The 26,726-nt window shown below is 42.0% G+C and overlaps 1 protein-coding gene across 1 annotated transcript in view; it reads right to left on the reverse strand.

Moving 5' to 3' along the window:
* LOC145353456 (SPRY domain-containing protein 7) overlaps positions 1 to 9,907 on the reverse strand; it is a 28,522-nt gene extending 18,615 nt beyond the window's left edge. The window contains exon 1 of the mRNA XM_080204248.1: positions 9,772 to 9,907. Coding sequence (XP_080060374.1) covers positions 9,772 to 9,877 — 106 coding nt within the window. The 5' untranslated portion in view covers positions 9,878 to 9,907. The remainder of the gene's footprint in view (positions 1 to 9,771) is intronic.
* Between the last annotated feature and the right edge of the window lie 16,819 nt (positions 9,908 to 26,726).

A 26,726-nucleotide genomic window follows, 5' to 3' on the forward strand; every position in this document is an offset into this window, starting at 1 on the left:
CAGTCATTTCAGATGGCATTTTTAAAAGTCAACAGGCCTGCCCAAGTAAGAATGGCAGATTTCCTTTCCCAAGTAACATTAGTAAACAAGATGGGTTTATACAACAATCGATAATGGGTTAATGTTGTCATTAGACTTTTAATTCCAAATTATCTAATAAATCAGTTAAACATAATAACCCTTTTATAAAGCCTAATCACATTATGATTTTCTAAGAATCCTACTATAATCTCCTTAATAATAGATCCTAGCAAGTTTCCTATGACAGAAGTTAGGTTGTGCTATCAGAGGCCACAGCTGACACCTATCATCCTCATTCTACAGTAATGGCTGGTACAATGGCTATTTTCATTTTTCAATATCATTCTATGAGTATTATGATTTAAAAAAATATTCCCTCCAGATTTAACAATGGGCTTCTTTAGGTCTGGTACATCTGGGGTTAAAAATGATCCCCACACACAAGTTCCATCTCATATTTTGTTATTGAAATTGGTGTTTGTGGTCCAAGGGAGGAGCTTAGCCTTTCAAAAGAAAACAAACTATGTTCTTTATTCAAATTTTTATATGGCAGCCATTTTTGAATTTTAACAGTATTCAAATTCACTGGAGCTTAGTAACTTTCTGAAGCTATTTACAAGCTTGTATTATCCTTATTAGACCATAAGACATAGCAGCAGAGTTAGGCCACTCGACCCATCGCGTCTGCTTTACCATTCAATCATGGCTGATATTGTTCTCATCCCCATTCTCCTGATCCCCTTATGAATCAAGAACCTATCTATCTCTGTCTTAAAGATACTCAGCCTTCTGCAGCAAAGAGTTCCACAGATTCACCATTCTCTGGCTGAAGAAATTCCTCCTCATCTCTTGTTTTAAAGGATCATCCCTTTAGTCTGATGTTGCCCCTCATTGAGGTTTTAAACAGAATCTGTCAGACCAAATAGCTTTTGTAGGCGGTGTGAAAGACAAAACAACTATGTTTAAGGAAATTACTTACATCAGTTTGTAGAGTAGCAGTGAATTTATTTTTAACTATCCGAGGAACTGAGTTTAACAGCTGCCAAAAACATTTGTTGTAACATGCTGGAACTTTTGCTAGTTTGTTGCTGTTTAATAATTTTATTTGGGAGTTAAAGACAAGGACAAGCCGAATCCTTGGAGATTCAGGAAGGAACCAGTAATTGAACTTAACCAAGATATCAGGGCAAATGCTTTTTGACTAGGATCAAACGTGTGATTAGTGCCTGCTCTTGTCAGCTTGAATCTAGTATGTTGTTTTTGTGGGCACCATGAATTGGATTCAATTTGAATTGTTTTTTGAAGCAAACATGAAGATAGAATAAGAGCTTGAACTGTCCACGCTGCAAGTTGACTTTGTAACACAGAAATATTTTGTTTTAAAACTTTCTGGGTTAAGGTGCTAAGGTTGCACGTGGTAGTAGCCTGAAACATGGATACCCTTGACTGGGTTCACATCTTTAAAAACTTCTTTCTTTTGAAATTATGCAGTTTTCCTCTTCAAGGCAACATATAAATTATGAATTCAGCATAACTACAATCAGATGACATTGTAACAATTAACAATGGTAGCACAAAGCAACCACTAAAAATCACAATTGCTGTTTTCTCCATTTAATTAGAAATAAAATCAAGATACTGAAAATTCACAATATGAACACCATGCATTTCTTACTGTCATCTGGCTGATTTACCATGAGTGTACAGTTAATGTTATGCATCCTGTTTATTTTATGCAACCAGTATCAATTGTAACAGTCTGATTGCTGCTTCAAAAATCCATGGGAATGCATATGATGTGAACTGATTAGGATCAGTATGAAATTAATTTCATTTAATTCTACCATAAATTAACACACGAGGATGGCAGTTCAATAGGACTTCTGTTGAGTTTCTTCTCCTATGGTACATCTGTGCTACTAGTAGTCATTGAGATACAAGTGTAAGACAGATGGGAGTGATCACCATCAGAGAAAATGGCAGTAAAACTATTCTTGGTTACCACATGGAAATAATCACTGCCATAATTTTATTGTCTTATGAATTTGGTACGGTTTCATGATTTAGTGCCGTGACTTTTACAATTTATGCTTGAGCCATTAATACAATAGCCAGTATCAGTTCAATTTAAAAATTTGAACTGAAGGATTTGTAAATTACCCAACCATCTAATAAAAAATACAGTATAGTACATTTTATGAAAAACATTCCCTGCCTTTTCTAGAATTGGACAGGATTGATATAATCAGGGTACTCACTATAATAAGGTTTCAATTGGAAAATATAAGCAATTACCTACTTCATTGGATTATTTTATTGCTACAATTATTTGTAAATTCCTTCGTATTATTTATAATTTTCTCAAAGCACAGAGTTTCTAATTTATAAACCAGTCCAAAAAGATTTTCAGTTACAAGTAATGACTTTATGAAGTTTCACACAGCTGTTGGTGTCTTTCATCCAGTGAGGGGACATCTGATTCTGTGCCTTCAATGTCCTCGTCACTGCATATTTTCTCATCCTCTCCTTTGCTTAGTCAATGATTCAGTACTTTCCTCGTCTCTCAGTGCTGTTTGTGCTAAGACTTAGCTCTCTGTAAATTCATTCCCCTGTCAACTTGTTTCTGAAATTCTCTTTACGTAATGTATATGAGGAATATAACATTCCTCATATACATTTGGCACCTCCTTCTTTTGATGGTCACTTTTTGCATGTTTAAAGTTGTTCATAAAACACATTTCTGACACCTGCCTCCACGCTTTGTATATATATTGCATGCTCTACGAATGCCCAGCTGGATTTTTTTTTTTAAAATCACTATCCATCATTTGCACTCATGAGATTTGATATCCCGAATAACATTGTGGTACATGAGCAGTTGGCGTTAAAGTTATTAACCTTCAGCTAGACAGGATTTCTTCTTTCCAGATCAGTATACCATCTTTGATGATAGCCCACCTGATCTTTTCCGTGTTGGTTCACAACGTTGCTTGTTGCCAAGTCAAGCTCTGTGATCTAAGATGTATATGATTTGTCATCTTCAACCCCAGAATGTAGCTGGTTTGTACCTGGATGGTGGACTGCCTTATTAGGGAATGAATATACAAATAATGCAAGATTTATACTACAGTAGAGTATCCTACAATTAGCTTCCTTTTAAATTCCATTGTTGTATCAGGTCAGTCCTGGTTGATCCTGAAAAATGTGGCTCAGTGAGGTAGATTGCTATTGGAAAAAGAAATTGGTCTTGCCTTTGGTAACATTAAAAAAGGCATAGTGAAGTTATACTGCACATACAGCTCAGCAAAATGAGACAAAGCATTATAGCAAGTCATTTCTCTTTTCTTGGAACTTGGCATTACCAGTTGGCCTACTACCACATAATTCACTGAATGAGATCGACCACCTTGCTTAATAACATTTCCACCTAATCAGCTAATGGTAACCAAGGCAATCCCATCAGGTAATGATGAGCATTTCACAGTGATGTGTCACCTTTGAACAATGTCATTAAGCGTTTTGTCTGGTCTATCATCACACGACTGAAAGGTATGGTATGTTGTGGATGACAACTGCTTCTCACTGCTCTCTGGGCATTACAAGGCTATTTCTATGATAACTGTTGCTTATCCATTTTGTGTGTAACGATTGGTCTGTGGAAACACTAACTGAAAATCTCAGCTTTCTTTGATTTGTGACATAATTGTAAAGATGGTGATTTCACAAACCAGTTTCAACTGAATCAGTTTTTGTTGCAAAAATAAAATTATTTCACAAATATGTTGGCCAAAACATAAATGGGGAAGGACTTGTTTATATTATATAAAATTATTAATCTACATGCAGGAAACATACAACAATATTTTGTCTTCTATATTTTGTTCTATTTTTGTCTCTGAATCATACCATAAGAATTAACAAACTGATCCAAGGGAAAATGCTACCTGCCAGTATTATGATTCCTTAGCAATTGTACAATTGAGTAGTGAAATACAACATGAGTTCCTTCTCCTGGAGTGGGGGAGCAAGTTCTCATTTTCCAGAAATAGCATATTTTTTTTAAAAAAGAGCGCATAGAGGGATGCAACTTATCACAATACTTACGTTCCCAAATTACTTGAAGGACGTGAGACATAAATTAAATAGGATGAAGAAATATGAACGCTTGAAAAACTGGGACCTATTTTGCTATAAAAATGCAGTTTGTGTGCTGAAGTGTTGAAAATGTTGAAAGTATGGGACTGAGTGGACGGAAGCGGGCTTCTTCCGGTAGTAATGCAATTAAGAATGAGAAAAATAACATGAAATGTTAGGGTACAAAGCAGAGGGCAGGAGAAACTATGTCAACATTCAAGTTTAGATTGGAAAGATGGATGAAGGATAAGGGTTCAAAAGAATTCAAAAGGTTGCTTAAATGTGATTTGAACTACTATTCTTGTGGACAAAAAAGACCCACAAAAGCTGGCTGATCTGCCCTATAATCTCTATGTATCTTTGGCTGAACATCACAGTCAAAGAATTATGTTGTAACTGGAATGACTAATAACAAGATGATCGATATGCCTCAGATTATACAATAGTGATTATTTACTTTCTGCTGCTGTAATGCCCAACAACATTGCCTTGTATCACAATACATAATGGCACTGTCCGCTGCTACAATCACCACTTTCGCAGAATCCCTACAATACAGAAGGATTTAGCCCATTGAGTCTGCATTGACCACCAATCCCACCTAGGCACTATCTCTGTAATCCCATGTATTTACCCTACTAATTCCCTGACATTAAGGATCAATTTAGTACAGCCAATCCACCTAACCTGCACATTTTTGGACTGTGGGAAGAAACCACAGCACCTGCAGAAAACCCATGCAGACATGAGGAGAATGTGCAAACTCCATACAGATAGTGACCCAAGCTGGGAACCGAACCCAGGTCCCTGGCATTGTGAGGCAGCAGTGCTAACCACTGTGCTGCCTTCGATTTCACATACGATGGTGTTGAAAATGTCTAATTTCAGGATTCATATGTTGCAGGATTATAACTTTTAGTTTTGGAGAAATTAAATTTGTAAATGCAAGGTAACTGAAACTCTGGGGTTCAGAAGTTGAAGAAAGAGACATGCTGTCTTAGCTTTTGTCTTGCATTCATCACAGAAAGTTTCCTGACACAATATGTGGATAAGCCGACAAGAAGTGGGGCCACATTGGATTTGGTGCTGGGTAATGAACCAGGCCAAGCGTTAGATTTGTTTGTGGAAGAGCACTTTGGAGATAGTGACCACAATTCAGTGTCCTTCATTATTGCAATGGAGAGGAATAGAGTCACACGGCAGGGCAAGGTTTATAATTGGGGCAGGGGTAATTTTGATGCAATTAGGCAAGAATTAGGGAGCATAAGATGGGAACAGAAATTGTCAGGTACAGACACAAATGAAAAGTGGAGCTTTTTCAAGGAACAAATACTGCATGTACTTGATAGGTATGTCCCTGGCAAGCAGGGAGGAAATGGCCGAGTGAGGGAACCATGGTTCACAAAGGAGGTTGAATATCTTGTTAAGAGGAAAAAGGAAGCGTATGTAAGGATGAAAAAACAAGGTTCAGTTGGGTTGCTTCAGGGTTACAAGGTAGCTAGGAATGAGTTAAAGAAAGGACTTAGGAGAGCTAGGAGGGGACATGAGAAGTCCTTGGCGGGTTGGATCAAGGAAAACCCCAAGGCTTTTTACTCTTAGGTGAGAAATACAACAATGAATAGGGTGAGGTGAGGGCCAGTCAAGGATAGTGGTGGGAACTTGTGCATGGAGTCAGAAGAGATAGGTGAGGTGTTGAATGAATGCTTGTCTTCAGTGTTCACTAAGGAGAGGGGCCATGTTTTTGAGGATGAGTGTGAGATACAGGCTGATAGGATGGAGGAGGTAGGTGGTCTGAGGGAAGATGTATTAGCAATTTTGAAAAACCCGAGGGTCAACAAGTCCTCTGAGCCAGATTGAATATATCCTAGGATACTTTGGGAGGCAAGGGGTGAAAGTGTGGAGCCTTTAGCTTTGATCTTTGGATCCTCACTGTCCATGGGAATTGTAGTAAAAAGTCTGACAACACCAGGTTTTAGTCCAACCGATTTATTTGATAGTAAACGCACAAGCTTTCGGGGTTAGTCCCTTCGTCAGGTGAATGGAGAGTTCTGGCCTCAGACAGAGCATATAAAGCACAGACAGTAATCTCTAAACAGTCTGTGCTTTATATGCTCTGTCTGAGGCCAGAACTCTCCATTCATCTGACGAAGGGACTAACCCCGAAAGCTTGTGCGTTTACTATCAAATAAATCGGTTGGACTAAAACCTGGTGTTGTCAGGCTTTTTACTGCGTTTACACCAGTCCAACGCCGGCATACCCACATCATGGGAATTGTGCCAGAGGACTGGAGAACGGCGAATGTTGTTCCTCTGTTCAAGAAAGAAAATAGGAATGACCCTGGTAATTATAGCCCAGTTAGTCTTATTTTGGTGGTCGGTAAGTTAATGGAAAGAGTACTGAGAGATAGGATTTGGAAAGATGCAGATTAATCCAGTATAGTCAGCACGGTTTCATGAGGGGTAAGTCCTGCTTCACAAATTTGACTGAATTCTTTGAGGTAACTAAGTGTGTGGACAAAGGTAGAGCAGTTGATGTCATATACATGGATTTTAGTAAGGTGTTTGATCAGGTTCCCCATGGTAGGCTCATGAAGAAGATTAGGAGGTGTGGGATAGAAGGAAATTTGGCCAATTGGATAAGTAACTGGCTGTCTCATAGAAGACAGAGGGTGGTGGTGGAAGGAAAATTTTCAGACTAGAGGTCAGTTACCAGCGGTGTACCACAGGAGTCAGTGTTGGGTCCTCTGCTATTTGTGATTTTTATCAATGACTTGGAACAGGAGACTAAAGGGTGGGTTAGTAAATTTGCTGATGACACCAACATTGGTGGCATAGTGGATGAGGTGGAGGGCTCTTGCAGGCTGCAAACAGACATTGATAGAATGCAGAGCTGGGCTGAAAAGTGGCAGATGGAGTTTAACCCTGATAAGTGCGAGGTGATTCATTTTAACAGGACAAACTTGAATGTGGATTATAGGGTCAACAGCAGGGTTCTGAGGAATGTAGAGGAACAGAGATCTTGGGGTTCATAGCCACAGATCTCTGAAGGCTGCCACTCAAGTGGATAGAGCCATGAAGAAGGCCTATAGCGTGTTAGCATTTATAAACAGGGGATTTGAGTTTAAGAGCCGTGGGGTTATGCTGCAACTATACCAGATGTTGGTGAGACCACATTTGGAATATTGTGTTCAGTTCTGGTCACCTCATTGTAAAGACGTGGAAGCATTGGAGAGAGTGAAGAGGAGATTTACCAGGATGCCGTCTGGTTTGGAGGATAGGTCTTATGAGGGAAGGTTGAGGGAGCTGGGGCTTTTCTCTTTAGAGTGGGGGAGGATGAGAGGCGACTTAAGAGGTTTATAAGATGATGAGGGGGATAGATAGAGTGGATGTGCAGAGACTATTTCCTCAGGTGGATGTAGCTGTCACTAGGGGGCATAACTGTTAAGGTTCATGGTAGGAGATATAGGAGGGATGTCCCAAGTAGATTCTTCATTCAGAGAGTGGTTGGGGTGTGGAATGCACTGCCTGCTGTGATAGTGGAGTCAGACACTTTAGGAACTTTCAAGCGGTTACTGGATAGGCACATGGAGCACACCAGAATCATAGGAAGTGGGATAGCTTGATCTTGTGTTTGGACACGGCTCGGCACAACACTGTGGGCTGACGGGCCTGTACTGTGCTGTACTGTTCTACGTTCATCATACAGATTGCACAATGCCAATGAAGGGAACAACAATTTATACTGCGTGAGTGCTGGTAGGTTGGTTGGCAAGCAGACTCTGACTGCTTGAGCTGCTGCCATGGAGAATGCAACAAGGAATAGTTAACTGCCAAGCCTTTCTTCAAATTCAAACCAGGCATGTCAACTCAGATTGGTCAAGGTTCATCATGGGGAATGAACTAGGAGATAGCTGTCCCCCAAATTTTTGTTTGAAAAAGAAACAATGCATGGCACGCTCCTTCTGTCTGTGGTGGAGCTTGGTAGGAAACAGACAATTCTGGATTTGATGATGTGTAATGAAGCAGACTTGATAAGGGAGCTTAAGGTGAAGAAACTTTGGAAGGCAGTGACCATAATATGATGGAATTCACCCTGCAGATTGAGGGAGAGAAGCTGGAATCAGATGTAATGGTACTACAGCTGAGTAAAGGCAGCTACAGAGGCATGTCGGAGGAACTGGCCAGAGTTGACTGAGAGAGGACCCTAGCAGGAAAGATGATAGAACAGTAATGGCAGGAATTTCTAGGAGTAATTTAGGAGACACGGCAAAATTTCATCCCAAGGAATGGGAAACACACTAAGGGGAGGATAAGGCAACCGTGGCCGACCATTCATGGTTGATGCCACAACCTGTTGGCACAGATGCCACAATGCCCATCAATATCATACAATCTGATACCACAATGCCCATCAACACCAATTGTATCATATTGCTTAATGACACTGCCTGATGCCACAATGTCTATCAACACCAGTTACAACACTACATGTCACCGTTTAATACCAAACTTGCAATGGCACCATCTGATGGCACAATGCCCATCATTAAGTTATAAAGGGAGGTTGGACAGAGACAGGACATGTCTCCTTTTCTTCATGCTCTGCCTCTTTTCTTATGACCCACGACCAACCCTTGGCACCCCTTGTGAAAAAGAGGGGTTGGATAGGCTTGAGTTGTTTTCTCTGGAGCAGAGAAGACTGAAGGGCAACGTGATTGAGGTATTCAAGATTATGAGGGACATGGACAAGGTGGATAGGAAGCAGCTGTTCCCTTAGTTCAAGATCAGTTATGAGGGGACACAAGTTAAGTGGGCGGTGGGAGGATTTGAGGAAAAACATTTTTAACCAGAGGGCAGTGACAGTCTGGAATGTACTGCCTGGGAAGGTGGTGGAGGCAGGATGCCTCTCATCCTGGATGAGTCCTTGACATGCCATAATATTCAAGTTTATGGGTCAAGTGCTGGCAAGTGGGATTAGGTGGGCAGGCTTGGTATGAAATTTTGCTGTGTCTCCTAAATTACTCCTAGAAATTTCTGTTTTTGCTGTTCCATCATCTTTCCTGCTAGGCTCCTCTCCAAGTCAATTGTGGCTAGCTCCTCCCTGGGTGCTGATCTGATGGGACAAAGTGCCTCTTCTGCACTGTAGTATTCTGTCATCTAATGTTACAATGACTACTGACACCATAATATACATTGCCCAGTGTCAGTAGTGCAATGTACATATTGCGATTACTGTTAGTTAGTGACTCAAACGATGGGCTTTCGGGTTAATGGTCAGAATTGGTGGTTACAATTCGTGTTAAGGTCGGTGCTAAAGTTAGATCCCTATTAACAATACTAACAATTAGTGGTATCGTAAAGAAACGAACAGCAGTTACGCTAACTCACAATCTGAGGGCTTCTATCGTGCATCATATCTGCATCAGAAAAGCGGATTGCTAACCTATATAAAGACTGCGAATTTCAGATGGATCACACAAATCTTAAAGCAAAATAAGATTGTGCCACCCACCTAGAGTGACGCTGAGCAATTAAATGAAATGAGGAATGCGGTTGAGTTACTTCCTTCGGTTAACAGTAGCAAAAATTGATAATTGCGACCACTTGCTGACTCACCCATGTGCTGTGTGTCTAACTGGACGGCGGGCATTTCCTTAAGCTGAATATGTCCAGAGCCTCCATCTCCACACCACCTCAAACAACACAACACCGACGACGCCATCTTCCCGGCACTCACCCACTGACGTCACACGGCTTCCGAACGTACGCACACCCGGCTCGACGGATTGACATCGCCCTCCAGTGACCTCATACGCTCTGGCGTCACTTTCCAGTGATCTCATACGCTCTGCAGATGGCGTCACGCGCGCCGGCTGGTGATATCGCGCATGCTCTGACTGCACAATTCTGACGGACGGGAAGTGTGTTCCCAGGGGATCAGTCACAGTGAATTAATCTTGGGACACACCTTGCACCATGAAAGAAACTGGATAAAAATCAGCTGTGAGGAGGTGGGGTCACCCTGACTCGAAATGTCAGTTCTATTCTCTCGTCGCAGATGCTGTGACACCCTTTGAGATTCTTCAGCATTTTGTGTTTTTGTTGTGAAGGAAACTGGATGGTAACTGCACGTTTTGTTTCTGAGTGAAGCTTTGAATTCGGCTGCTCCCGTTGATGATTTCAACATTTATGGTGAACCTTCAATCTTCAGAGGAGGAGAAATAACGTTAGACCTCTAAACATAAGAACATAAGAAATAGGAGCAGGAGTAGGCCATCTAGCCCTTCGAGCCTGCCCCGCCATTCAATAAGATCATGGCTGATCTGAAGTGGATCAGTTCCACATTCCCGCCCTCTCCCCATAACCCTTAATCCCCTTGTGTATCAGAAACCTATCTACCCGTGACTTAAACATATTCAACAAGGTAGCCTCCACCACTTCAATGGCAGAGAATTCCAGAGATTCAGCACCCTTTGAGTGAGGAAGTTTCTCCTTGACTCTGTTCTAAACTGCCCCCTCCTTATTTTGAGGCTGTGCCCTCTAGTTCTGTTTTCCTTTCTAAACGGAAAGAATCTCTCTACCTCTACCCTATCTAGCCCCTTCATTATCTTGTAAGTCTCTATAAGATCCCCCCTCAGCCTTCTAAACACTAACGAGTACAGGCCCAGTCTATTCAAACTCTCTTCATAAGCTAACCCCCTCATCTCTGGTATCAGTCTGGTGAACCTTCTCTGTACTTCCTCCAATACCAATATATCCTTTTGCAGATAAGGGGACCAAAACTGCACACAGTACTCCAGTTGTGGCCTCACCAGTGCCTTGTACAGTTGCAGCAAGACCTCCCTGCTTTTATATTCTATCCCCCTCGAGATAAAGGCCAACATTCCATTTGCCTTCTTGATCACCTGCTGCACCTGCAGACTGAGTTTTTGCGATTTGTGCACAAGGACCCCCAGGTCTCTCTGCTCTAGCATGCAGCAGCTTTTCACCCTTTAAATAATAATCCCTCCTACTATTATTTCTACCAAAGTAGATAACCTCACATTTGTTAACGTTATACTCCATCTGCCAGGTCCTCGCCCACTCACTCAGCCTATCTAGATCTCTCTGCAGACTTTCCACACCCTTCACGCAACTCGCTTTTCCACTCATCTTTGTGTCATCAGCAAATTTTGTTACTCTACACTCCTCCAGATCGTCTATGTAAATGGTAAACAGTTGAGGCCCCAGCACTGATCCCTGCGGCACTCCACTAGTCACCAACTGCCAACCAGAAAAGCATCCATTGATTCCAACTCTCTGCTTCCTATTAGATAACCAATCCTCAATCCATGCTAACACTTTACCCCCAACTCCGTGTACCCTAACCTTCTGCAGCAACCTTTTGTGAGGCACCTTATCGAACGCCTTCTGGAAATCTAAAAACACCACATCTACCGGTTCCCCTCTGTCTACCGCACTAGTCACATCCTCATAGAAATCCAGTAAATTCGTTAAACACGACTTCCCCTTCATGAACCCGTGCTGCGTTTGCTTGCGCAAACTGTTCTTTTCTAGGTGTCTTGCTATTTCTTCTTTGATGATGTATTGTAGCATTTTTCCAACTACGGACGTTAAGCTAACTGGCCTATAATTCCCTGCCTTTTGTCTACTACCATTTTTGAATAGCAGCGTAACATTAGCTGTTTTCCAATCCTCTGGCACTTCCCCAGAGTCCAGCGAATTTTGATAAATAATTACTTAGGCATCTGCTATTACTTCTGCCGTTTCTTTCAGAACCCTGGGATGCATTCCATCCGGTCCTGGGGACTTGTCTACCTTCGGTCCCGTTAGTCTACCAAGCACTACCTGTCTATTGACAGTAATTGTATTTAGGACCTCATCTCCTACCATCCTGCTATCTTTAATATTCGGTAAGCTATTTGTGAAGACCGACACAAAAAACTTATTTAAAATCTCAGCCACTTCCTTGTTACTCACCGCTAAATCTTCCCTCTCGTCCTCCAAAGGCCCAACATTCACTCTAGCCAGCCTCTTCTTTATATATTTGTAAAAACTTTTACTATCATTTTTTATATTTAGAGCTAGTTTAGCTTCATACTCTATCTTTCCTTTCTTTATCGCTTTCTTAGTCATTCTTTGTTGTTTTTTAAATCTTTCTCAATCTTCTAATCCCCCACTATTTTTAGCTGCTCTGTACGCATCAGCTTTTAATTTAATACTCTCCTTTATTTCCTTCGATAACCATGGCTGGTTATCCTTTCCTTACAGTCCTTCTTTACCATTGGAATATATTTCTGCTGACTACTGAAAAAGATCTCCTTAAAAATCCTGCACTGTTCCTCAGCTGTCCTACCACCCAATCTGCACCCCCAATCTACATTAGCCAATTCTGCTCGCATCTTATCATACTCCCCTCTGTTCAAACAGGGACTCCTGGAACATTGTCACATTGGAACATTGCTGATGACATGAAGATGAGCGGAAAAGCAAATTGCGTGGAGGGTGTGGAAAATCTGCAGAGAGATCTGCATAGGCTGAGCGAGTGGGTGAGGACCTGGCAGATGGAGTATAATGTTAGCAAGTGTGAGGTTTTGGTAGAAATAAAAGTAGGAGGGATTATTATTTAAAAGGCGAAAAGCTGCAGCATGCTACAGTGCAGAGGGACCTGGGTGTCCTTGTGCACGAATTGCAAAAACCCAGTCTGCAGGTGCAGCAGGTGATCAAGAAGGCGAATGGAATGTTGGCCTTTATAGCGAGGGGGATAGAATATAAAAGCAGGGAGGTCTTGCTGCAACTGCACAGGGTACTGGTGAGGCTGCAGCTGGAGTACTGTGTGCAGTTTTGGTTGCCACACTTGCTGAAGGATATATTGGCCTTGGAGGGAGTGCGGAGAAGGTTGCTACTAGGCTGATACCGGACATGAGGGGGTTAGCCTGTGAAGAGAGACTGAATAGACTGGGTCTGTACTCGTTGGAGTTTAGAAGGCTGAGGGGGGGATGTTATAGAGACGTATAAGATAATGAAGGGGATAGATAGGGTAGAGGTAGAGAGATTTTTCCCGCTTAAAAAGGATAGCAGGTCTAAAGGGCACAGCCTCAAGATAAGGGGGGGGCCATTTAGATCAGAGTTGAGGAGGAACTTCTTCACTCAAAGGGTGGTGAATCTGTGGAATTCTTTGCCTGTTGAAGTGCTGGAGGCTACCTCGCTGAATATATTTAAGTCACAGGTAGATAGGTTTCTGATAGACAGGGGAATTAAGGGTTATAGGGAGAAAGCGGGAAGGTGGAACTGATCCACTTCAGATCAACCATGATCTTATTGAATGGTGTGGCAGGCTTGAAGGGCTAGATGGCCTACTCCTGCTCCTATTTCTTATGTTCTTACGTCGCATTTTGTAATAAGACCATAAGACATACGAGTAGAATTAGGCCATCGAGTCTGCTCCGCTAATTATTGCTGATAGTTTTCTTATCCTTATTCTCCTGTCTTTTTCCCCATAAGCCCTGATCCCTTATTAATCAAGAACCTACCTATCTTTCTTAAAGACTCTCAATGACCTGGTCTCCACAGCCTTTTGCAACGAAGAGTTCCACAGATTCACCAGTTTCTGGCTGAAGAAATTTCTCCTTATTTCTATTTAATGTTAATGTTTTTGACTCTTTTAATCCACAGGTGTCGGTCCACCTTGTTGTCAAACGAGGGGCATGCACACGGTGGGTCATGCGTGGGCTGCTCTTGGAGGTTTCGAGAGTGGCCTAGTACTTTGTGTCGCTGTGTGTGCTTAATCCTGGACCAGCAGACGGGCACCACAGCAGCTCAGTGACTATCACTGCTAGCTGTGCAGATATATGGATTTGGGCCTGTGTCTGTGGGAGTTTGCGCATTCTCCCTGTGGTTGCATGGGTTTCCTCCGGGTGCTCCGGTTTCCTCCACACCCCAAAGATGTGCTCTTAGGCTGATTGGTGTACCAAATTGACCCTACGCTATTCTCCCCTGAATCTGGCTACATTAGGGGTACCATTCACATACACACGGGGCAGGGTAGGTGTAGGAAAATGCTTTGTTGAAGTGGCGGTGCGGGCTCATTGGGCCGAAGGGCCTGTTTCCCGTGCTGGGTTGCTCTTTGTTCTTTGTTCTTTGTTTTAAAGGATCGTCCCTTTAGTCTGAGGTTGTGTCCTCTGGTTGTAGCTTTTCCTGCCATTGGGAACAATCTTTCCATGTCCACTCTATCCAGGCCTTGCAATACAGTAAGATTCTCCCCCACCCTTCTAAACTTCCAATGAATATAGACCTAAAGACACAGAATAATACCCTTTCCAACTATTTGATACATCACTGAGAAATTTGCTTCATGCAAACAGCTCATCCTGAATTTAATGCATCCCACGTATTTCCTAAATGTCTTTCCTCCCAACATCTATGTGGACCTCAAAATTTGTGTGGGAGATTTTAAGTCAGTTTACTTGTTATTAGTCAGAACTGGACTCAGTACAAAGTCTTTATCATAGCTCTCAAGCAAGCCCCTTTACTCAGCTTATGTCAAAACTTCTTTTTGATGTCAATGTTTACACCAAATGTTACAACCTCACTGTTTCAGAACTTTGTCTCCATATACTCCCCAAAAAAACTTAGAGACTAGTGAGCCAATCAATTATACACTCAAGGTATTCGGCAAACGAGGCGTAATTGTTTATTGATAAATTTATTCAATTTCTATAAATCAGCTCAAAAGCAAAATACTGTGGATGCTGGAAGTCTGAAATTAAAAACAATATGCTGGAAATGCTCAGTAGGTCTGGCAGCATCTGTGGAGAGAGAAATAGGCCAGACTATCACTCCCACTCTGCACATTAGATTGTCCATTCATGCCAATATGAATCACGTCAGGTACCCCATGGCGTGCACCTGGTGAGCAGAACCTGCCAGAAGAGTTCAGACGAGTTCAGGTTCTGTCTCAGGAGAGAGTCCCCCGGGCATTTCCAGGCAGTGCCAAGGGCTGTGTTGAAGGGGGTGGTTTTTAGAGAGCGGTATTGCTTGGGGGGTGTGTGTGATGGTATGCCAGTTCCATGATGGCCAGAGTACTGGATGGCGGAGAATCCTCTGAGGCATTCCCAGTCACCAATGGCATCAAACAGGGCTGTGAGCTCACACCCACACTGTTCAGCATGATGTTTACTGCCATGCTGAATTACGTCTTCCAGGACAGTGTTGCTGGAATCAGCCTCAAGTACAGAATGGATGGGAAGCTCTTCAAGCTGAGGAGACTTCAAGCTATTGCCAAAGTGAAAGAGACTGTTCTGAGAGATTTCCTCTTTGCTGATGACTGCGCACTGTATACTGCTTTGGACTCACCATCAAAAAGTCATGCACCAGCCTGCTCCTCATGCACCGTACACAGAACCCGTAATCACAATCAAAGGGCAGAAACTACAGGCAGTGGACCAGTTCACTTATCTTGGCAGCACCCTCTCTCAAGCAGAGAATATTGATGCAGAACATAAGAAATAGGAGCAGGAGTAGGCCATCTAGCCCTTCGAGCCTGCCCCGCCATTCAATAAGATCATGGCTGATCTGTCGTGGCTCAGTTCCACATTCCCACCCTCTCCCCATAACCCTTAATCCCCTCTCTTATCAAAAACCCATCAACCCGCGTCTTAAAAATATTTAGCGAGGTAGCCACCACCACTTCAACAGGCAGAGAATTCCAGAGATTCACCACCCTTTGAGTGAAGAAGTTCCTCCTCAACTCCGTTCTAAACCGCCCCCCCTTTATCTTGAGGCTGTGCCCCCTAGTCCTACTATCCTTTCTGAGCGGGAAGAGTCTCTCCACCTCTATCCTATCCATCCCATTCATCATCTTATACGTCTCAATGAGATCTCCCCTCATTCTTCTAAACTCTAACGAGTACAAGCCTAATTTATTCATCCTCTCCTCATAGCTCAACCCCCTCAACTCCGGCATCAGCCTAGTAAACCTCCTCTGCACTCCCTCCAAGGCCAAAATATCCTTGCGTAAGTACGGCGCCCAAAACTGCACACAGTACTCCAGCTGCGGCCTCACCAATGCCCTATACAGCCGCAGCAAGACCTCCCTACTTTTATATTCAATCCCCCTCGCTATGAAGGCCAGCAACCCATTCGCCTTCCTGACCACCTGCTGCACCTGCAAGCTGGGTTTTTGTGACTCATGCACAAGGACCCCGAGGTCCCTCTGCACCGTCGCCTGCTGCAGTTTTTCGCCACTTAAGTAATAGTCCTTCCTACCATTATTCCTACCAAAGTGGACCACCTCGCACTTGCCAACATTAAATTCCATTTGCCATTTCCTGGCCCATTCGCCCAGCCTATCTAGATCCTTCTGCAGACTCTCCACACCCTCCGCACAATTTGCTGTTCCACCAATCTTGGTGTCATCAGCAAATTTCGACACCCTACACTCGGTTCCCTCCTCCAGGTCATCTATATAAATGGTAAATAGCTGAGGCCCCAGCACCGACCCCTGGGGCACTCCACTAGTCACCATCCGCCAATCCGAATAGCACCCATTGACCCCCACTGCAGAAGTTAACTGCAGAATAGCAAAGGCAAGTTCTGCTTTTGGTAGACTGCGCTTCACTGTATGGGAACGTCAAGGAATCAGCCCAGCAACAAAACTGAAGGTCTACAGTGCCGCAGTACTCGTTACCCTCCTGTATGCCTGTGAAACGTGGACTGTGTGTTGAAGGCATGCAAGACAGCTCAATCATTTCCACATGACTTGTCTTCGCAGAATATTACGTATCAGATGGCAAGACAAAGTACCAAACACTGAATTCCCCCTAGAGCAAGTCTATCATCAGTCCACACATTGCTGATGAGAGCGCAGACCTAGTGGACAGGTCATGTCATCCGTATGTCAGATGAGCGCATACCCAAGCAGCTCCTTTTTGGGGAACTCTCTGCTGGAAGACACTTGCATGGAGGGCAGAAGAAACATTTCAAAGACACACTCAAGGCCTCCCTGAATTTGCTCGACATAGACATGACCACCTGGGAAACACTGGCACAAAACCACCCTACCTGGCGCTGCCTCAGCCACAAAGGCTGTCAAGCTTACGAAGCAAAGTGTATTGCTGAAGCACAACTTAAGAGCGAGCTGCACAAGTCCACAGCCACCAGCTCAACAACTACAGTATCTACACAAGTCTGTCCAATACGTGCCAGGACATTCCTTGCCCGAATTGGCCTGAGCAGTCATCTTCGGATACACTGCAACCAGCCCCAAAAGGACTAATGGTGTCGAGGTCCTCATCTATGACGATGGACGAACAACGTGTGTGAAGTGGGAGATATAATACTGTGTGGAGCAGTGTTCTGTGGGGGTGGAGAATTCCTTTGGGTAATGTTCCACAAAGGGTGATTCAGTGTGACGTAAGGATCCCACAAGTATTGGAGGGCCGAAGGGCCTGTTTCCTGTGCTGTACTGTTCTTTAGGCGGAGATGTTTGCGGTGGATGCAGGAGTAGATGGTGATATCATGCAGGGGTGGTGGGTGTCCTACTTTTGGTTTTCTAACGCTGGTGGTGCAGACTCTATCAACAGTCCACCCACTGGCATGATGTCATGGGGCAACCCTTCGGATTTCTTTTTTCTCTATATTGCTCATAATACAGTGGAGAACGCTACCACTGAGGCAATGGTTTCTATGCCGTCTTTCCCATCTGCTGCAAACAGACCAGAAAATTCCACCCATGGTTAGGGTGCAGAATTGTTTCATGAGAATGGACCCAAGGATAATGAACTTCAGTCTTGTAGATAGATTGGAGAAGAGAGGGTTGAGATGAGATTTTATTGAGGTGTTCAAAATCATGAGAGGTCTGAACACAGTAGATTAGGAGAAACTTGTTTCCATTGATGGAAGGATCGAGAACCAGAGGCCACAGGTTTAAGATAATTGGCAAAAGAAGCAATAAAAAAAAGGTTTTTTTTAATGCAGCAAGTGGTTAGGATCTGAATGTAATGGAATCAGGCACAATCATGACTTTCAAAAGAGAATTGGATCATTATCTGAACAGGAAAATTTTCAGGGCCATGAAGAAAAACAGGGCATTGGGACTAGATGAGTTGCAGAGTCGGCACATGCACAAAGGGTTAAATGGCCTTTTTCTTACTATAAACCTATGATTCTACAGGAGTGTCATAAAGTAAAATTCAATATGAAGGACAGATCACCAAAGTTCAATCAAAGAGGTATGTTTTAAGGAGGATCTTCAAGAAAGTAAGAGAGAAGGAGCGGTTTAGGGATGGAATTCCAAGTATTAGAGCCTTGGCAAACGAAGACTTGACCACCAATGTTGGAACAATTAAAATTTGAGGAGCACAGATTTCTTGGAAGGTTTTGGCAGTTCCCCCCGGGAAACCACCCCCCCCCCCCCCCCCCCCCCCCCACTTTCCCCCACCATCCCACATTTGGCCAGCCAGTAAACATGCACTAGAATCCTGTGCACATATGAGAAAACTCATTAAGGATCAGAATCAGAATCCACCTGGAACCGGGCTAGATAATAATGGAGGCTTCTTAGCAAGTTCCCATCTGTCTTATTGCATTGCAGTTGTGTGCTGCTGCTTTTGCTTGTGTTGGGATTTCTGGGTGTACTGTTTGTGCAAAAAATGGTGACATCATAGGATTTTGTCAATACCTTGGAGCAGCTTTTCTGTAGAATAATTGCTATAACTTACACTTATTTAGCTTCTTCAGTATAGCACAGTATCCAAGGCCTTTCACAGAAGCTTTATCAGACAAAACCTAATGCTGAGGCACATAAAACAATATTAAGTCAAAGAAGTAGTCTTAAAGAAGTAGTCTTAAAGAAAGAGAGGGCGGTAGAGAGATGGAGAGGTTTAGGAAGGCAACTCCAGAGCTTTGGACCTTGCAGTTGAAGGCACAGTTGCTAATTTGTGATGGCGAAGGAAATCAGGGGTGTACCAGAGGTCAGAGTTGGGGGAATGCAGAGATCTCAGTGTATTTATATTTCAACAAGGGTCTTAAAGGCCAAACAAGCTGATGGAAACAGATCAGCTATTTTTGCTTAATCTTTCAGAAGTGAATAGATGAAGGCTAAGCATATTGCACTTCTAAAAATAATTGACCATATTGTGAAGGTGGCCAATTTGTAACTGTAGTTTCCAGCCAAACCTCCTGATTCAGAAACTTGATTAATGACCTCTTTAGTGTGTTAGGTACAAAGTGTTTCTTGAAGAGTAACCCAGAATAATATATTAATTGGCAGGCATCCCCCTTCTAGATCCAAGTTACATTTTGACACTGCTGCATGTTTTTGTTTACACTGCAGCATGGACTTCTGTACCTTTTCATTTCCCTCAACAATTTGGTCAAATTTCTGACTGACTAGCCTCACTAATGACATATATCTTGCTGGTGAGAAAACATAAATATTAGTCAAATTATTCACTGTGAAAGCAGAGTGAACATCAGAGTCAGCACAGGACTCTGAAAGGTGTTTGGTTTTCTGACCCATAAATCATTCTTATACTTCTTCTCAAGTTTACTTCTCACCTAAACCTAGCCACCCAGAATCAGTATATCCTGTTTGTCATGTGTCCATGGTTATTGTGAATATCAATTCCTGTTTATGCCACCAGGGGGCACTAAAGCAGGATGGGTAGACACAGCCTTAGTGAAAAACTCAAATAGAAATATCTCTGTAAACTGAGCTTCAAAAATGTCATTTATCCACAACAGCTGCCTCACAGTGCCAAGGACTTGGGTTCAATTCCGGCCTTGGGTAACTGTCTGTGTGGAGTTTGCATGTTCTCCCCGTGTCTGCATGGGTTTCCTCCGGGTGCTCTGGTTTCTTCCCATAATCCAAAGATGTGCGAGTTAGGTGGATTGACCATGTTAAATTGATCCTTAGTTTTGGGGGATTAGCAGGGTAAATACATGGGGATACATGGATAGGGCCTGGGTGGGACTGTTGTTGGTGTAGGCTTGATGGGCCAAATGGCCTCCTTCTGCACTGTGTGGATTCTATGATCTCATATTTACATAGCATTTTTAATGTAATTAAACATACCAAGGTACTTCACGGGAGTGTTACAAGGCAAAATTAGTCATTGAGCCACATAAGGTGATATTAGGTCAAATGACTAAAAACCTGATTAAAGAGGTAGGTTTTAAGGAGAGATTTGGGGAGGGCATTCCAGAGCTTCAGGTCTAGACAGACAAAGGCACAACCAGCAAAGGTGGAGCGATTAAAGTCAAAAACACTTGAGACCAGAATTAGATGAGCACCGATATCTTAAAGGATTATAAGGCCAGAGGAGATTACAGAGATAGGGAAGGGGGTGGCCACAGAGGGTTTAACTTAACAACAAGGATGAGAATTTTTTTAGAAACTGTGGTGTTGCTTAACCAGGAGCCAAGCAGAGGTGTGATTGGTGAAGGGACTTAATGTGAGTATGGACATGGGCAGAGTTTTAAATGGCATTATGGAGGATAGAAATGGGAGCCCATCAGGATTAAAAGAAATATAATCAAGATTTAAAAATTAGACTTTCTGGAGGGCTTTTGAAGGATGACAAATCTGGGGAGTACAACAAGTTTTGCATTCTTTTCATACAGTTTCAATTTCAGAAAAAAGGCAGAGTAACGTTCCCCTGTATCTTATTCTAACAATTGGCCTTGCAAACTCCCCTCCCTCACTAGCATGGATTTTTTTTCTTTCTACACCAAGTGTGCTGATTGTGTCTTTGAGGGACATTGCCACCTGAATGCCAGATCATGCTGGGTGGCATCAGTTTGTTTGCTGGACCCATGCTTTCCAAATCCTAAGGGTGACCAATCCAAATTTAGAACCAGCATACAGAGAAGACCATCAATTCACTGTTCGGACTGGATATGAGATCAAACCTCCAAGTGAATGGACAATGTGATAAACCAATAGACATAACCCAGGCTGTTTATAAATCTAGGTACTATTTCCATCTATTATAAACATGCAGTGGATTTTCACTGAGAATGCCTTATAAAGCTCAAATAAAAGTAAAATAAACAACACAAAATCATAACATCCACAGATAAATATTGTGTTCTTGGGCAGAAAGATTAAAAATAAGGTAGTCTGCAGTCAGACTTTGAGATCTTTCAGATAGAAAGGAATTTTACAGCCCTTCTGGAGCAGCATGGAGATACAGTGGTTAGAACTGCTGCCTCACAGGGCTTGGGTCACTGTCTGGAGTTTGCACATTCTACATGTGTCTGGGTTTCCTCTAAGTGCTCCAGTTTCTTCCCACAGTCTGAAAGATGTGCCGGTTAGGTGCATTGGCTGTGCTAAATTTTTCCTCAGTGTATCGGAACAAGCACCGGAATGTGGCGACTGCGGGATTTTCACAGTAACTTCATTGCAGTGTTAATGTAAACCTACTTGTGACTGATAAATAAACTTTACTTTTTACTTTTATTTTAGGATTTTCTGGTCCTGCCAGAAGTTTTGTTTTAAATTTAAAGTTTATTAATTAGTGTCATAAGTAGGCTTACATTAACACTGCAATGAAGTCACTGTGAAAATCCCCTAGTCACCACACTCCGACGCCTGTTTGGGTACACTGAAGGAGAATTTAGCATGGTCAATGCACTTAATCAGCACATCTTTCGGACTATGGGAGGAAACCCACACAGACACAGGGAGAACATGCAGATTCCACACACACAGTGACCAAAGCCAGGAATCAAACCCAAGTTCCTGGTGCTGGGAAGCAGCAGTGCTAACCACTATGCCACCGTGCTACCTCAGTCAATGGCGTTTCAAATGGCTCACTGCATTTTCTGACCTGTCCCCATCACAACAGGGCTGTAAAATTCCACCCATAAAGGATAGTCATAAAACACTAAATAAGCTTTAAAAGCAGAAAATACTTTATTACTGAATTTTAGCAACTAGAGTTTGTGAAACATCAAGAGCTGAACTAAGCTACAACAATTTGCATTTATACAGTGGAAAGCAAATCAGAGTTAACATTTCAGGTCAATGGCCTATTGGAAGAATTGGGGAAAGTTAGAGGTGTAATAGGTTTTAAGCAAGTGTAAAGGGAAAGAGTGGGGGAATAATCAAAAGAGAACATCTGCAATAGGATAGAGGGCAGAAGAGATTAAATAACAAAATGGCGACAAGGCCAAAGGAATTGTTGTGGGATAAATATAAAAACAAAAGAAATGACCTGAGGAAGTGTCTACTGCAGAATGAACAGCTGCCATGCGAAAGCAAAAAAAAGAGAAATGAGCTAAAAGAAGAAACACCCAAAATTTATAGAACCATAGAAAAATAGAGCACAGGAAGAGGCCTCAACTTGTCCATGCCAGCCTAAGGACACCCAGGTGCTCTTTCTAATCCCACCTTCCTGCACCAGGTCCATAGCCCTGCTGCTTATAGTACTTAGCGTGCTGATCCAAAAAAATACAAAAGTCTGAGGTCACATACCAACCAACTCAAGAACAACTTCTTCCCTGCTGCTGTTGGACGTTTGAATGGACTTACCTTGCATTAAGTTGATCTTTCTCTACACCCTAGCTATGACTGTAATACTACATTCTGCACTCTCTCATTTCCTTCTCTATGAATGCTGTGCTTTGTCTGTGTAGTGCAAGAAACAATACTTTTCACTGTATGTTGATACATGTGACAATAATAAATCAAATCAAAAATCAAATCAAATAATCATGATCAGAGATAGGGATTAAGAAGATCTTCAGGGAGGTTAAATGGCAGGGGAAGCTGCAAAGTTTAATACCAATACGTCTATAAAGGCATGATTGCCAGTGGTAGGGAAAAAAAGTAGAAGATTGTGACAATCATGTAATTATATTACAGATTAAAGGACAACTGTTTTAAAGATACATTTCTGTTTTCAAACATGAATTTAAAAGCTTTTTTTCAAAATGGAACTATGGACAGACAACATGGCATCTTAAATCTTGTCAGACTCACATCTCTAGGGCTAGTAGCAAACAGTTATTAAAATGTAAAGACCCCTCAAGGGGTCTTCTGTTGAATCTTCTAAAAGATATGAAAAACCCTTTTAGATCTGAGGGAACAGGGGATGGGAAGGGACTTCAAAGGACCACAACATAATTAATGGTACAGTGGTCAGCACTGCTGCCTCGCAGTGCCAGGGACCCAGGTTCAATTCTCGGCTTGGGTCAATGTCTATGTGGAGTTTGCACGTTCTCCCCTTGTCTGCATGGGTTTCCTCCGGGTGCTCTGGTTTCCTCCCACAGTCCAAAAATATGTAGGTTAGATGGATTGGCCATGCTAAATTACTCCTTAGTGTCAGGGGGATTAACTAGGGTAAATATATGGGGCTTATGGGGATAAGGCCTTGATGGGATTTTGGTTGGTGCAGACTTGATGGACCAAATGGCCTCTTCCTGCACTGTAGGATTCTATGATTCTATCTCTAGAGCTGGCTACAAACACTTATTAAAATGTAAAGATCCTTCAAGAGATGGCTGTTGAATCCTCTAAAAAGTGTAAAAAACCCTTTTAATTCTGAGGGAACAGGAGACAGGAAGGGACTTCAAAAGACCACAACATAATTAACTTATTTGCTTGATGAAATAGTGACTCCTTGAAAATTAACATAACTGCCATTTTTGTGTTTATTGAAATGTATAAAGGAGCCTTTAAGAAGCCATCTTGTAAGGAAGGATGCAGAACTCCCAGGAAAAACACTGAGAAATAACAACAGAGAGGGTTCTTGACCGAGGTAGACAAAGAGGAAGGTAATAAAAAATCAAGTTCTGTTCTGCTGAAAGAGTCCAGGCAATATACAAGTGCTGTAATTAGTGTAGAATAGGAAACCTCTCTCTCCCAAAAACTATGATGTAGAAATATTGGCGTTGGACTGCGGTGGGCACAGTAAGAAGTCTCATAACACCAGGTTAAAGTCCAACAGATTTAGTTGATATCACGAGCTTTTGGAACGCCATTCCTTCATCAGGTGAGTGGCGAGTTGGGTTCACAAGCACGGCATATATAGACAGACTCAACTGCAAGATAATGGTTGGCATGTGAGTCTTTACAGGTAATCAAGTCTTTACAGATCAGACAATGTGAGTGGACAGAGGGATAAACACAGGTTAAAGAGGTGTGAATTGTCTCAAGCCAGGACAGTTATTAGGATTTTGCAAACCCAAATGGTGGGGGTTACATGTAGTGTGACATGAACCCAAGATCCTGGTTGAGGCCTTCCTCAAGTGTGCAGAACTTGGCTATCAGTTTCTGCTTGGCAATTTTGCATTGTCATGTATCTTGAAGGCCGCCTTGGAGAATGCTTACCCGAAAATCAGAAGCTGAATGCCCTTGATTGCTGAAGTGTCCCCAACAAAAACTGCTGTCGTTCTGAGTCCATCTGGACAGGCATACCTCTGAATATTCAACTGTAGAAGCCATCACAGCTGCTAAGCAGAACCTCAAGTTCCAACCCCGTCACTTCAGATAGAAGGAATTCAAACAACAAGCTCACAATGATATCTCAGAGAATGATTTTAAATCTCATCTTTAAGTATCTTTTTTCCATTGATAATCATTGTATCCGTGTTTTAGTTAATAACATTGTCACTTTTACTTAAATAACTTCCAGCAATTGCTTAGTAATAAACTATTCTTAATCCTGTTTACAGTGTTTGCTGCTGGTTAATTTTAAATGGAATCATTTGCAAATTAAAAAGGAGCTGCATACACAGAAAGACATTTTTAGTTCACAGACCACTTTTGACGAAACAACTCTTAGATGCTCATGACAGGTATGATAAGGCAACTGGAGAAACACAGCTTTGTCAGGCTGAAGAGATTGCAGTGCTAGAGGGTGGTGGAGATAAAGGAGGATTAGAAACATCCAAGATTAGCAATGTAGTTAAGATAAGTTCATGAGGGAGAAACAAATAGAAGAATAGGTTTGGAAAATGAGATAAAGTGAATTATGTGGAAGTGGGTTCCACCAATGACTGTTTAGGCCAATTAGATGGCTTTTGTATAATGAACTCCATAACTCTTTTCAATTACCTCATTTAATATTTGATGTCATCCATTGGCCAGTATTCAGATGATTATTTTGAATTGTATTGCATTTGTAAGACTTTTTAAACTCACATAAAGGTAATTTTCACTCCATTCACATTAAGTAGCAGAAAAAATTCCTACATATGAATTATTTTGAATTCTCTCAATTTTCTAAAGCACTGATCCAAAAGACTTTTTGTTCTGAAAATCTACTCCCATTTTTATGCAATTTAACATAATTTTGACTATAGAGTTGCAACTTTTGGATGATTTGGAGTTTGGTGAGTGGGCATGAATTAGTGTTGGCCATTCTCCAAATAAGGTCCTTATGTTATCTATGCCAACAGGGGACACTGAAATCAGGCCAAATCTTTTTCCAGAGGGTGCGATGGAAAATTTGCAGTAAACAATTCTTGCATATCTCCTAGCAGCTAGGTATGAAACATAGATCTGAAAATGGCTTGGAAACCTGCTAACTTAAGTTAGTGTTCAGTTACCAATGAGCCACAATTGTGTGTAGTGATATTGTTTTAGTTATATTCACTAACTCCTAAAATTCTGGCCTCTTGTGCATCCCAGATTTTAATTGCTGCAGCATTGGCGGCCAGACTCTGGAATTCCCTCTCTGTTTTCAGGCAAAAGTTAGCAGACGTCAAAGGTCTGAGAGCTTACTGGTTTGACAAAACTCACAAATAACTTATCCCTCTTGTCTACAGGCTTAACTTATGTTACAAAGAGTGGCATCTGGGCACTGGTTTTTGCCTGCATTATCCTGTCCTTTGCATTACCGCTCCACTTTGGGGCAGTTGCATCTTCTGCATGCAGGCAGTTAGACAGAAAGCAGCATGTCATATAGAAAGGGTATAACCCTGTTTATGGTTTTTGCCCTAAATTCTGCTCCCTAGCCCAAACACAAATTAAGATTTGAACCTTATTATTTTTGAAGAACCAATTTAAAACATTTACTTCATGTCTCTGAGAAAACCTTTCTAACTTTTTTCAATGGAAAATGTGCACATCTATCTCACTTTCACATCCTAGTATCCAATCCCTTTGGCTGGTGTAACCTGTGACTCACTATGACTAAAGACACAGGAGATCTGTTTTAAATATTATTAATAAGAAAGTCGTAAGTCTAATGTTTCCGTTGAACTCCAGGATGTTGAAACCAGGTGTTACACTTTATTATGATACTAAACAATCTTAAAAAAAGAGAAAAGAAAACTAATTATGAGAAATTACAACTGCCATTTGATTGATTTTAGATTTGTTTATACAAAGGACAAATTAGCAGCTGAACATCACAACTTTGTTCAAGGACTGACTTTCTAGTGAGTGATTGCCAGGAAATCTGTTAATGTTTTCAGTGACACCTTATCTTGTGCATTAATCATTAATGTTTGAAGATTCTTTAAATGTAACAGAATAAAATTAATGGCAATACACAGTTGTTCTGAAATTCCACAGAGCTTCTGGAAGTCCGCTTAGACACACTTAGGGGTGGCACAGTGGT

The sequence above is a fragment of the Carcharhinus amblyrhynchos genome, chromosome 15 (assembly GCF_965287045.1).
Source record: "Carcharhinus amblyrhynchos chromosome 15, sCarAmb.v2.hapA, whole genome shotgun sequence".
Taxonomy (NCBI): Eukaryota; Metazoa; Chordata; class Chondrichthyes; order Carcharhiniformes; family Carcharhinidae; genus Carcharhinus; species Carcharhinus amblyrhynchos.